The 14,340-nt window shown below is 40.4% G+C and overlaps 1 protein-coding gene across 1 annotated transcript in view; it reads right to left on the reverse strand.

Annotated features, from left to right (window-relative positions):
• Window positions 1-14,340, reverse strand: part of SLC5A4 (solute carrier family 5 member 4) — a 56,158-nt gene that overhangs the window by 11,231 nt on the left and 30,587 nt on the right. The window contains exons 8-11 of the mRNA XM_003797457.2: window positions 10,314-10,534; window positions 6,528-6,663; window positions 4,160-4,267; window positions 2,891-3,041 (exon numbers count right to left, since the gene is read on the reverse strand). Coding sequence (XP_003797505.1) covers window positions 2,891-3,041; window positions 4,160-4,267; window positions 6,528-6,663; window positions 10,314-10,534 — 616 coding nt within the window. The remainder of the gene's footprint in view (window positions 1-2,890; window positions 3,042-4,159; window positions 4,268-6,527; window positions 6,664-10,313; window positions 10,535-14,340) is intronic.

Here is a 14,340-nt window from a genome sequence, read left to right on the forward strand (position 1 = left end):
TATAATAGAAAAATACCAGTTAACTCCTAGCAAATTTCCAGACTTCAAGCTTTCAAATGAAATGAAATAAGTCTAGTTCACTCCTAAGATAAATGAGAAAGTACTAATTGTTTTCTTGCTTCTAGTTCATTTGCACTTTCTTGATTGGCTAACTCCCTGGAAAACAGACCGGGAGGTACTAATTGTTCTTGGACTGACTTTTAAGCAATACCAGGTGGGGAAAAGTACTGAAACTAAGATGTATAGGGGGAAAATATTAAAACGAAGATGTATGACGTATGGGTAACTAACCACAAAATTCTGCTGTACAATGCTTGCTTGTTAACCCAAACAAATTTACCTGGACAGCCTGCATCCCAACCAGAATGCAGACCAAGCCTTAAAAACCCGACCCCTTAAGCACTCAGGGCTGCCTTCAAAAACCCCATGTTGGGACACTGAGGCAGTTGCCAGCTGGCTCTTCAATAAAAGAACTCTGCTATAAATTTGGCTTGATTAGCAGTGTGGTCTTTGTGGAACTCCAGGGCACAACAATAAGTAGACATTAGATAAGAGAGGAAGGAAGAGAAAAACATCATTAATTTATCATTCAGGAGGATATATGCTCATGTTCATATACCTATTAGTGGGACTACTATGCACTGGGTCCCCTAATTACCAGTCGGAACTTTCTCTGCCACAGATAACATGTGTACCTTACTGCTTCCCTCCTCTTACAGCATTTGTCCAGAGTCAAGATCAGGGCCAAGCCAGGTCTTTGGGTTCTTCTCCCAAGTGTTTTATTTGCTAAAGCTGTTACTACTCTCATTAGCAAAATGCAATCTTTTAAATAGGTGGTTAATTTTTCTTTTTCTTTTTTTGAGACAGAGTCTCTCTTTGTCACCCTGGGTAGAGTGCCATGGTGTCATAGCTCAGGGCAACCTCAAACTCTTGGGCTCAAGTGATCCTTTTGCCTCAGCCTCTTGAGTAGTTGGGAACTACAGGCATGCACCACCATGCCTGGCTAGTTTTTCTATTTTTAGTAGAGATGGGGTCTAGCTCTTGCTCAGGTTGGTCTTGAACTCCTGAGCTCAAGCAATTTACCCACCTCAGCATCCCAGAGTGCTAGGATTATAGGTGTGAGAAACTGCGCCCGACCTGTGGTTGGCTTTTCTTGACAACAATTTCATGGAAAAGCTGGCAGTGCCCCTCCAAGATTGGTTTTTGTGGGTGCTGTGTTTGTAGGCTGTACTGAGAGTGTCCCTACACTGGATCTGCTGGTGGAGAGGGAGAATTGAGGTTAAGGTGAGCATAGTAGGGCTTCAGTTCCCATTCCACCTAATGATGAGGCTCCAAAATAAACCTCAAGGGCTAAACCACAAGTATGTAATACATGTAACACATTTTTATTGTAGAAAATACACATTACAAAAAAAAATTGGAGAGTATAAAAGGAGAAATGATGTATCCATTATCTTACCACCCTAACCATGTTTGGAATTATCATCACCATCCATTTGGTCATTTTTGCAAGAATTGTGAGCGATTTCTTTTCTTTTAAAGGTCTCTTCCCATACTCCTTTCTAATCAGAATCCCATTATTAGGTCTATGAACATGAGCATATATCCTTCCGGACGATGACTTAATGACTTTTTTCTTTTCCTTCCTCTCTTATCGAATGTCTACTATCTCCCAAAACACAATTCTAATATGAAGATGGTAGATGATCTAATACAAGGTAGGGGGTAGGGGAATGAGGGTTGGAGAGAGAGGAGGAGTGAGGGGGATGGGGGGGTCACAGTGTATGGCACACCTTTTGGGAGCAGGTTCTGATTTTAAAAGACTGTAGGATATGCATACTTGTAGTGATCTACTTGACAGAAATCTGTGTGCACCAGGAGACACAGACAAAAGTGCTCAAGCCATGAACAGCAGAGTAGATAAATTCTAATATATTACCACATTGAAAAAAATGAATAAACTATAGCTACACATATCAACATGGCTGAATGTCACAAACATAACATGAGTAAAAGAAGCCATATACCAAGGAATACATATTGAGTTATTCTATATGGAATAGCCTGGAACTGGGGAAGACTACGCTATAGCATGTGGAGTCACATGGTTAGCGTTGGGGATATGGGGCTCAAGGTGGAAGGGGGAAGCTCTTAATTTCCATTCCTCAGCTTCACTGGTCGTTATGTGGGTGCTCATTTTGTGATGTGTCACTGATCCAGACATTTATATTCTGCAGGTTTTCTGTATGAGTGTGTGTTATTTTTAAATTTTAAAACATTTTGTGAAATGTTATGACATTATAGGGTCCATGTGAAAAGCATGAAGGGAAGAAAGGAGACTATTTATCTATTCTTCATGCTTATTTCCTTCAATCTTACTGTCTTCAAGGCTCCCTGGCTGCTCAGGGACCCCCGGGGGACTGAACTCTCTCAGCAGTGTCTTGAAATTAGCCCCTTTCTAATATGGTCCAATTCTTAATGAATGTGTTTGTGTTAGTGTTTGGATATCCTAATCTATTACCTCCATGTGATACACCTGGAAACTGCTGGACACAACAACGCATTAGAGGAGGTGGGAATTTTACATCCCATTAAAGCGCTGAAGGAGTTACACAAAGATGTGCATGGAGAACAGTATAAGGAGGGAAAGAAATAAGAGACAATTAGAGAACTTTGAAAGTCTGAAATAGCAATTATTTCATTTAAAGGTATGGCTCCAGTTTTTCCACCTGCAAAGACATATGTTGAATTAAACATCCTCTAATGATCCCTCCCTCACTCAAGGGCTCTATGTTTAGTTTCACCAAAGCTATAGACAAGGGAGCTCTAGTCCATGTCAACATTTGCATTTCTTTAGAGGAATTCTAGGAAGAAACCAGGGTTCCCTTACCTTCCAGCTATCAGGAGCTCTCTCTCTGATGCCTGCTTCCGCACCTTGGTGTAGATGTCTATGGTAAAGAGGGCGCTGGCGCTATTGAAGATGGAGGTCAGGGAGCTCATGAGAGAGGCCAGCATGACAGACAGCATCAGGCCTCGCAGTCCTGGGGGCAGGAGAGGGCACTGGTGAGTGACTGGACACCATGCTCCATTAGGGCCTTGCTCAACCAGAGAGTCACTCAAAGATAAAAGTATCATCTGGAACCTTGATTAAGTGGTGTATTTATCAATATACATCAGCATGTGGAGTTGCCTGGACATTTCTTGGTGATCTGAGAACAATCCAGTATAGAATTTTAGTCCTTCACATAAACTTAGAGGTTGAAACCATCTTTCTTTGGAGAGGAACTCTGGGCTTCCTGAAGACTTCAGAGGAAGGAGCCTAGCAGGTGTTTCTGCTAAAGCATCTTTGGTGGGAAAAGCCAAGAGTTTTGAACCATTATGAGAGCTTGACCTCCATTTCTCTCTGCCAGTTAGTAAAGGCCCTAAATCTTCTAGGACAGACTGTGGATGAGTTGTGTGTGGTGCCCTGCTTGTGGTTCATGCTCCCTCTGGACAAGCTCACAGAAGTATTAGCTGACATTTGATGGGCCTTGGGTACAAGATTACCCGGTCATTCCCAAACCCTGGTCTGTTTCTGTTTACCACGGCAATGAGCACCTTTTGGTTCCCTGATAATTTACTTATTTATTTCATATGTGTGGTTTATTGTCTATCCCACACACCAGGATGTGAGTTCTAAGGGCTAGGGGATTTTGTATCCACTTCACTGATGTTTTCTAAGCACCAAAGCAGTGCCTGGCACATAGTTAGCACTCAATAAATAGTCAGAAGTTAAATAGATTGAGATCTATTATTAGGTCTATCATGGACCACAGGAAGCAGGATAAATAGTTAACCTCTTGTTCTATGAGTTTATGTCTATGACTGTGTAACTCTTTTATTGACAAATAGATCATTTAAAATGTTCTTGATTGTCTTGGAAGACAGTCTTGAAATGGAAGGAGTATAGATTCTTCTAACAGAAACTATATCTGATGTGTCTATGTAATCTCCATGACTTGCATAGGGCCGGTGGCCTATGGAAGGTTCTCAAGAAATGCCTGATGAACAGAACTGATTTAATGGAAGTGAGAATTACTAAGGATTATACCATTACCCTTCCTCAAGCCCCACTCATAGACAGGCCTCGGAGGCTGTCTTAGCAGGGACATTTTCCTACCTGCAGGCATCAGTTCCAGCACCAGTGTTGGATAGGCATAGTTGGTACAGCCAACTTCAGTGCCACATTGCTTCACACATTCAGAAGGCACCACACAGGCCACCTTATCTGGGGAAAGATTCAGAGGTGAGGTCAGGGAGGCTCAAACAGGCACAACCCACAACTATTGGATAAAGGGAGAAGTTGTACAATCATGGGCAGGGGAAGGAAAAACATTTGCCTGGAAATCAGAGTCAACTTTGAACTCCATCCTACGGATCTGGTCGCTTTGTCCAGAACATGACCCATAAGTGTCTCACCTCTGTGGCTTGGCAAGGCTCCCTCCTTGGGATGTGGCCCAGTAAGAGCATCAGAGCAAACAGAGGGAGCTGATCCCACCCTCCAGAAAAATGACAAAATTCTTCCAAGAGCACCACACTCCGGAGATAAGCAACAACATGATGACAATAACAATAGGAAGTTAGGTCCTGTATCCAGTCACATTTAGCCTAGTGTTTTTACCTACATCTAAGCAGTAATGATGGTCAATTGGCATGACTGCCCATGTGTGATGATAACTTAATTCTCTGGCAGCTGCACAAGAATGGTTCTTTTCCCCTTACATTATGTCACGACAATAAAAGGGAAAATTGATAAAGAATCACCCAGAAAAATAACACCTTAGCATGTTAGCTTTTTATTCACTTTTTAATCCTTTTCCACAGAGAAATATTTTTTTTCTGCATAACTATTATAATTGTTGAACAATTATTATGTAGCCTTCTTTTTTTTTTTTTTTTTATAGTGACATAGTTGTTTCTGCATTTACCCAAGTGTGAGGTTGTTTTCGGTCTGTGTGTGCAATTTTCCACATAGGAAGTATAGAATGGTTTCATTGGCCATCCTGTGTTTGCTGGATATCTACACATTCTTTGCTGTTACAAACAACACTGTAAGGCTATAATAAGAAGTGACGTTGGGAGGCAGGGCATGGTGGCTCACACCTATAATCCTAGCACTCTGGGAGGCTGAGGTGGGTGGATTTCTTGAGCTCAGGAGTTTGAGGTCAGCCTGAGCAAGAGAGAGACTCCTGTCTCTAAAAATAGCTGGGCATTGTGGTAGGCTCCTGTAGTCCCAGCTACTTGGAAGGCTGGGACAAGAGAATCACTTGAAACTGTGATAACCAAGCTCCCTACCCTTAAAAAGAAACTTCCTTTGAATCCATTAGTTCCAGCTCCCTCAAGGGTGAGGAGAACTCTGAGAAGAGGCCTGAAGATAAGGGAGTGTGTAGGGAGGAGGAAGAACTTCGAGGAGAAACTTAAGATAAGAAACTATGTAGGAAGGAGAGGCTTGTCATACCTCCTGCCCCCCTTGTACTATGCAATTCCTCCCACCAAGGCTAACTGAAATGATTCAGCTTCTGCACCTCTGCCTGCTTGCTGTGATGCAAAAATAGGGTATAAAGACCCATTTGATCTGTCATTCAGGATCGCTTGCCTCCTAAGGCAATGACCCCCTGCAGGTGTAATAAATTTCTAATTACATCAAAGTGGGGTTCATGTCTCCTTCTCAGCTGTGTAAGTCATAAGAAACCCAAGAGTTTGAGGTTGTGAACAATGATGCCATGGCACTCTACCAAGGGTGACAAAGTGAGACTCTGTCTCAAAAAAAAAAAAAAAAAAGAAAAAAAGAAAAAAAGTGATGTCGGCTACTTGATTTTCATCTTAACAAGATTTTCAGTGAAATAAACTGATATCCAGTTGAGAAAACATGAAGTGCATTCAGTGTTACCTGATGGATTACCCCCAATAACAATGAGTCAACCAAGTAAGATTCAGTTATATTTCCTCTACTTTTCATAAGAAAGAAATTTCATTTTTAAGGAAAGAGTTCAACACCAGTAGTTACTCTCAGCTGAATCAGAAATTAATGTGTCCCAAACAACCTGATCCCAAAGCACTGAAAAATTGATTCAGTTCTCCAGCTGTCTCCGAAGGACCAAGACATGACAGGGCATCTCCAGATACCTTCTTAGTTAGGGATATGGCCCAACTGTGCCACTACCATTTACCCAACTCAAATTAGCCTGATTCTACCCATTCTCCAGTGGCCTTTTGTCATATTCTCTAGACATCTTAAATCTAAGCCACTCAGGAAAACAGGACTCACAGACTCAAATGGCTACAAAAAGACAGACATGTACTATAAAAAAGATAAGGGAGCAGAATGTCAAACATGCCAAATTTTCTTTTCTCTGACCCTCTGTGCAAGCTGTTCCCTTCTCTTTTATTTCTATCTAGAATAAATTTTCTAGTTTTTTAAGATTTTACAACATCTTGAAAATACATCTCAGAATTCAAGCATAAGAAAAACAGGATTCAGGGCTTACCTGTGTACAGAATGCGGCTGATCATCCCTGGCATCACCATGAGGAACATGGGCAGCAGCTTCAGGTACCCACACATGATGCAGGCAGCCTTCACATGGGACATGTCCTTGCCGCACAGGCAGCGCTGCACGATAACCTACCAGGAAAATGTGGCGTAGGTGTCACACCACCAGGGGATGGTTTTGAAAAGCACCTCTATTCAGGGTTTAATGTTACCTTCTTATTATTTCTTATAAATAATGTTGATTCATATATAGAAGAGATATCTGCACTTCCATGTTTCCTGCTGCCCTACATAATAGCCAAAGTGCAAAATCAACCTGAGTGTTCTTCCAGGAATGAATTGATAAAGAAAATATAGTATGTGTACTATATCATTCAGCCATAAAAATAATAAGATCCTGTTGTTTGCAGCAATATGAATGACCCTGGAGGTCACTATGCTAAGTGAATTAAGCCAGGCACAGAAAGACAAATATTACATGTTCTCATTCATATGTTGGAGCTAAAAAAGTGGATCTCATGGAGGTAGAGTGTAGAATGGTGGTTACTAGCGTCTTGGTAAGGAAGAGGAGGCAGGGGTTGAAGATAAGTTGGTTAACAGGTGCAAAAATACAGTTAGATAGAAGGGATACATTCTAGTATTCAAGAGTACAGTAGGGAAATTACCATTAACAATAATTTGTTGTATGTGGATATTTCAAAATAAACAGAAGAGAAGAATTCTGATGTTCTCAGTATAAAGATAAATACTTGAGGGTGGCGCCTGTGGCTCAGTGAGTATGGTGCTGGCCCCATATACCAACAGTGGCAGGTTCAAACCTGTCCCTGGCCAAACTGCAACAAAAAAATAGCTGGGCGTTGTGACGGGCACCTGTAGTCCCAGCTACTCAGGAGGCTGAGGCAAGAGAATTGCCTAAGGCCAGGAACTGGAAGTTGCTGTGAGCTGTGATGCCACAGCACTCTACTGAGGGAGACAAAGTGAGACTCTGTCTTTAAAAAAAAAAAAGATAAATGCTTGAAATGATGGATATCCCAATTACCCTGATTTGATCATTACACATTATATACATATATCAAAATATTGCATTACCCCCAAATATGTATAACTATGATATATATATGTGTGTGTATATATATATAGGTGTGTATATGTATATAAGATATATGAATTATGTCATGGTAAGTGGGAAATAATAGGCTTCGGATTGTGATCAGGATTTGAATTTCTTTTGCACATTATTTGACCTCTGGGAATCTCAGGTTTCTTATATCTAAAATAGGGTTTTCTGCTGCAAGGCTTTCTAAATATTTGGTATAACACATGTAAGACCTTTGCTACATAGCAGTCAATATACATTAGCTCCTATTAAAATATGTTCACAGCTCTCAGGCTGCAATACAGTAATAGTAGTGTGCCCTGCCATGTACAAAATTGGCACTATGGATGCCACCACAAGTTGTGTGTTTAAGTTATGTCTTTAATACTGTAGACATCATCAATATCTCCTTGTAGTTCTGGGGCAGTTGACTCCTTGAGAAGTCAAGCCAATTGCCATGGAAAGATCCTGGTCAGGCAGCAATCACAATAGATCACTAGATTTCACTCATTTCTAGATTTCTTCAGAACATTTTGAGACCTTCATCTCATTTTAAATTAAATATCATAGTCTTGGGGAAAAGAATTTCATAATTCCCACAGAAATTAAGCAATCTCTTAACTAGGAATTTTGTAGCAATGTAGGATTTTTACCCATAATGCAATAACTTCCTAATATTTTTCTTTTCAAGGAATGTCAGACAATTGAGATGCTTCTTTCTGTTTAACTATCCTTGGAGAAGCAATCATTAGGGATGGCAATGGCATCATTTGGGGCTAGGGGAGCAGTTGGCATTTTTAGACTAAGGGCTGGAAGCAGGCAGGTGGAGGTACAGCACAAGTCACAGATGAAGAAGGGAGCCCTGTTGCCAGGCAAGCAAGGCCAGGCATCAGATCTAAGGGTGAACAGGGGATCTCTTACAGAAGGCAAGTCACATGGTCAGGGATGAACTATAAATAATAAAGATGGTTCCACCAATAAATGGCAAATGGATGAATTCTTTGGAAGATGTTTTGGGGAAATCCAATCTATTAAATAGAGAAAAATGAACCTATGACCATTGATTCAAGACAAGCAAATTATACATTTGAAGTTGACAAAGACTCTTCAGAGAGAAAAACAAAACTTTGAAAGATAAAATGAAAAGGAACCTAGATGCTATAAAAAAGAATATTAAAAAAAAAAACTTCAAATATATTTGAAGTCATTAAAACCAAAAGTATACAAGCTAGAGGATCTTTAAAGTTGAAGAAGTCTCTTAGACAGTGGAGCAAAAAAGACCAAGAGATGGAAGATGAGGAGAAAATGTATGACTGTCAGAGGACAGCTAAGGAAGACCAGCACCAGATAGACAGTTCCAACAGGAAAACAAAATGGAAGAAATCAAGGAAAGAGTCCTCCCAAATTATCCAAGGCTTTGGTTACCACATTAAACAGGCTCATAGTTGCTCATTGCAAGGGACAAAAATAGGTTCACATGATATACATAGTGGTGAAATTTCAGAATTCTGAAACAAAGGAAAGAGAATCTTCCAGAGAAAAAAGGCAGTTGTACCAAGAGGATCAAGAATAATTTCAATCTTTTCAACAGTAATGGTGGAATTCAGGAGATGATGAATTTATGACTTTGGGAAATTCTTTCCAACCTAGAAATGTGTACATGACCAAACTATCAATTAAGTAAAAGTCAGAGTGAAGACATTTTCACTATGAGGGCTATCTGAGGAAGCTACTAAGGTTTTGAGTGTCTTGAAAGAAAGAATAAACTAAGAAAATAAAAAACAATATGGGATACTGGAAAAAGGAGATAAAACCCAAGAGTGAGGGAAAAAGAGTCCCAAAGAAGGGGTCCTTAGGTAAGATTGGGCACCAGATATTGAGGGAATCCCACCAAACTGTGGGAGGACAAAGACTCTGAGAGAAAATGAACAGAGGAGTTGGCAGAATATTTGATGTATTTGCAAGTATTGAGAGAAGATTTTGGAAATTTGCAGAGGATTGGGTGCTTAATGAGTGATAACTACCAAGAAAATTGAAAACAAAAAATTGAGAATTACAAATTCTATGGAAAATAAAAAAGCTGCAGAAAAATCAGCCAGAAGATGTCACATGACTCAGCTCCGAATTATAGTCATGCAGTCACAAAAATGGCAGCATTGAATACTGAACCTCTGAAATTGTGGTTTAGATCTATCGGGAAGATGGGGGGATAGGAGATGTGCTCATGTGGGACTGAGAATGGAAGATTGAAAGAGAGCTGGACTCTCCCTTCTCACCATTGAAGCTAACAGAGAAATCCCCAAACTAGAAAACCAGGAGGAAGCAACACAAGCATTTATTTGAAGCACTCAGGGATCAAGTTAATGAGCAAATTCAGATTCAACAGGTATGGAGAGGGTCATAGGGTCTCTACTGGTTTCCAAAATGATGTCCTTGTTGATGGGTCACAGAACACACACTGAGTACAGGATTGAGAGAATAAAAATAAATACCAAAGTGTTTGCATCTGAGGGACAAGAAATAGGATTGAGAATGAAGCACCAGGCAGCTGTTTTTATCACAAGCCTTACAGAAGTGTTTGACTCGTTAACTGATGTGGGTGTACAAAACAGAAACTAAATTCTTTTCTATGAGACAAGAAAGAACAACATAAGTGTGTGTGCATGTGTGTGCACACACTGCTCACCTGATCCGTGCACCAGTACCACAAGGATGTAATGAATATTCCAAGTATCATTCCCGGCCATGGAATGTCCCCAGTGATGGGATCTCGGAATAAGTGGAAGGAGTCCGCCTGAGGAGTGTAGCATCTGGCATTGATTGTCAGGTTGTCCCCCTCAACTATGGATGGGATGGCATTCATGTACTTCTCTGCAAAACTCTCGTAACCTCCAATTTCGGCAAATGCTGAAAAGGCATCAGATAAAATGAAATGTCTTACTGAAATCCAAGACACCTGATGTTTATGATCACTGCTATGTGGTGGAGATGCACAAGCACTTACCATCAGCCTGGTCAAATCTGCACGGACCTTCTCCCAGGATTCATTTCTTTCTAGTATCTTCCCTGGCATCGGACATGGTACCAGATTGACTTCCACAAAGTTCATAACAGAGATAATTCTAACACATCTCTTTATAGTGCTCTTTAAAGTTCTGAGTTAATGTCTCACTTTAAGGTAAAAATGAAACTGTAACCCAACAGATTGATGTTGTTTTCTCATAATCATCCAGAGCAGAAACAAATCTGAAGATGAGCTAGCAAAGTGAGCCCAGTGGAACTGGGTGCCAGTCACCAGAAAACTCCAACTCCTCTGAAAGGAACAGGAAGAAATGGCCTCTCTTGACTCAGAGCCTGGGTATTCTGATCTTAGTCTGCTAGTCTGGTTTCCTCATGAGACAAAAAATTGGAAAGATACTGGAACTAAATGATCAACATGCATATGAATATGTGGTAGTAAAATTCAATGGAAATTAAGCAGGTGGAAGGGGCAGAAGGGGATGAGTAAATTCACACCAAATAAATACAATGCACACTATCTGAGGGTTTGACATAATTATCACCTTGACTCAAACTGTACAAAAGTAATGCCTGTAACAAAAACATCTGTACTCCTGTAACCTCTGAAATAAAAGAAAAAATTAAAAAAAGAAGAAGAAATTGGAGGCAACAGGTTGGATGTGATGAGGAAAAATAGTGAGACTCAACCCATTATGGGTCTGGAAAGGCTAGTCAGGTGTGGAAAAAATTATAGTTGATCTTAGAAAGATGAGCCTAAGCATCTGTGGTCACTTAGTATAGGTTTAAATGATGCAAAATTCATCTGAGTATCTTATAGTTGTAAAGCTGAGTGTACATTGATTTACTTCTTCATAATTTCATTGAGGACCTACCATATGCCAATTACTGTGCTGGGGCCTGTGCAAAATGAATGAGCAAGGCAGGAGGAACTTAGCCTAGAGGTGGATACAGACAACACAAGGAAACTTCTGATTACATAAGTATGTTTTGTAATAAAAATACATAGAAGACCCTAAGAGATAAATCACCCCTCCTCATCCTAATAGTGGGAGAAGTGAGTCTTAGAGATACTGATGCTGGGGAATGCATCACTTAGGCCAGAAACTAATAAACCATAAACGAGAATAGTGTGGGAGTTCTGGATAACTAAACAGAAAGTAGATGGCTGACTAGATACATGCAGTATGTGCCTCCTCTACAAAGAGGAACCAGAATAATAAGTAGATACTCACATTTCGAACAGATTGTTTAGGAGAGAAGGCTAGGATTCATGAGAGAAATGGGAAGCACCAAAAGTAAGTAAGGAGAGGGTTTAGGAAAGCTTGCCTGGTTGGGGAGTAGCTGAGGGCTCCTAGTAGGAGAAGCTCCTAGATGTGGGAAAGCCATATGAAAGAAATCTCTGAGGCTTCACACTATGAAAAGGGCTCTTATGATCTTGACTTGGCTATGGAAAAATCTTTTGACTCACATGGCCATTGGGACTAACACAGGGAGCTGTCTAGAGATTGTACACGGAAGGGGCCCTATCTCCTTTGGTCCTGGAGTTAAGGCACCATTTTGAGAGTTTAATGCTGGGTCACACCCTGCCCTTTGGCTGAGCTTGGATTGAAATAGCTGCAGCTATCACCTGGCAGGGGAGGGATAGGGAAACCAGGCTCTGCAACAGGCCCCTGTGGTACTGGAGAATAGCCCGTCTACCCATTGCAGCTATCAGAAACACCAACAGGCACACTTTGGGTCTCAGTGGTTTGTTTCACCACTGCTGCTGGAATTACCCACATCACATCAGCTACCCAGGGGACTGAAAACATGCCCATAGACCAGGGCCACTTCTCCCACTATTATTATAGCTTCTGAGTACGCTGCTTGGAGGCTCAAGGATTGGTCTTCCAAGACCCAATAACACTGGTGCCACTGTAAACTGCAGTGGGCCTACAAACAGACATGCTCAGCCCACTGTTGCCACCACCAGGGCCTGAAGACTGACTCAAGTGGCACTTGAGTTCCCAGCAAAATTTCACCACAGCCTCAACTAACAACTGTATTTGAAGCCACTAAGGAAGTCTCAGATGCCACTGATGCTGTATATTGCTGAAGAAACCATATAAATTTCACACTACTGAGGGCCCCCAAAATCAAAGTCCAAGTTTTTTAAGTTATATATTTATAGATCCAGTAATAGATCACAAGAAGTCCTTGAAATGCCAATGTATCCAAAATATCAATTTTAAAGAAACTCAATGACAATGAGATGCAAGAGAAACTTGAAAACCAACATAAAGAAGTCAGAACATTAATTTAGGATATAAATGAGAAATTTACCAAGCAGACAGATATCTTAAAAAAAAAATCCTGAAACTCATAAGAGAAATTTAAAATACACTTAAAAGCTTCAATAATAGACTAAGACAAACAGAAAGAATCTCAGAATGTAAAGACAGTTCTTATGAAATAATCTAGACAGTCAAAAATATGGAAAAAAGAACAAAAAAGGATGAACAAAGTCTTTGAGGTATCTGGGACTACATAAAGCAACCTAACTTGTGAGTTATCAGTATTCGTGAAGGGGAAGAGAAGGTTTAGAGAACCTATTTAAGAAAGTAATTGGCGAAAACTCCCCAAGTATAGCAATATAGTTAGATAACCAGATACAAGAGGCCCAGTGATGCTCAGGAAAATCCTTTTTTTTTCTTTGCAAAAAGGGCTTAACCAGGGGGTATTTTAGTCAGAATGTCTAAAGTCAAAGTGAAATAAGTAATTTTAAAATTAGCAAGAAAAGTGTCTAGTCACCTATAAATGAACTCCCATTGGACTAACAGTGTAGTTTTCATTAGAAATCTTATAGGCCAGAAGAGAATGGGATGGCATTTTTCAAAGTGCTGAAAGGAAAAAGAGCTTGTCAGCCAGGATAGGTTTTTTTATATCTTGCCAGAATAAATTTCATAAAGAAGAAATAGTTGGCTCAGTGCCTGTGGCTCAAGTGGCTAAGGCGCCAGCCACATACACCTAAGGTGGGGGGTTCAAATCCAGCCTGGGCCTGCCAAACAACAATGATGGCTGCAACCAAAAAATAGCTGGTGTTGTGGTGGGCACCTGTGGTCCCAGCTACTTGGGAGGCTGAGGCAGGAGACTCACTTGTGCGCAGGAGGTGGAGGTTGCCGTGAGCTAAGATGCCACAGCACTCTACCCAGGGGGACAGCTTGAGGCTCTGTCTCAAAAAAAAAAAGAAGAAATAGTCGTTCTCAGACAAGCAAACACTGGGGAAATTTGTTACCACTAGACCAGCTCTAAAGGAAATGTTCAAAGGGATTGTCCATGGAGACATGGATACAATATTCACTCATCATGAAAACACATGAAAGTATAACTTTTAAGTCTTATGTAATATTTGTACAAAGGAGGAAGAGGAAGGAATCAAATGGCAACATCACAGAATTTCATCACATCATGAAAAAAAAAACCAAAGAACTTATAAAACAACCTGAAAACAACTAACAACATGACAGAATAAAAAACTTCACATATTAAATACTAACCTGGAACATAAATGGGTTAAACCCTTCACCCAAAAGACATAGACTGTCAAAATGAACAAAAAAATTATGACCCAACTGTATGCTATTTTTAAGAAATTGATGAGAGTTTTTCAGACTGTATATGGAAGCAACACATTGTATCCTATGATAGAATTA

This window comes from Otolemur garnettii, unplaced genomic scaffold (assembly GCF_000181295.1).
Source record: "Otolemur garnettii isolate 467f Iridium unplaced genomic scaffold, OtoGar3 scaffold00116, whole genome shotgun sequence".
Classification (NCBI taxonomy): Eukaryota; Metazoa; Chordata; class Mammalia; order Primates; family Galagidae; genus Otolemur; species Otolemur garnettii.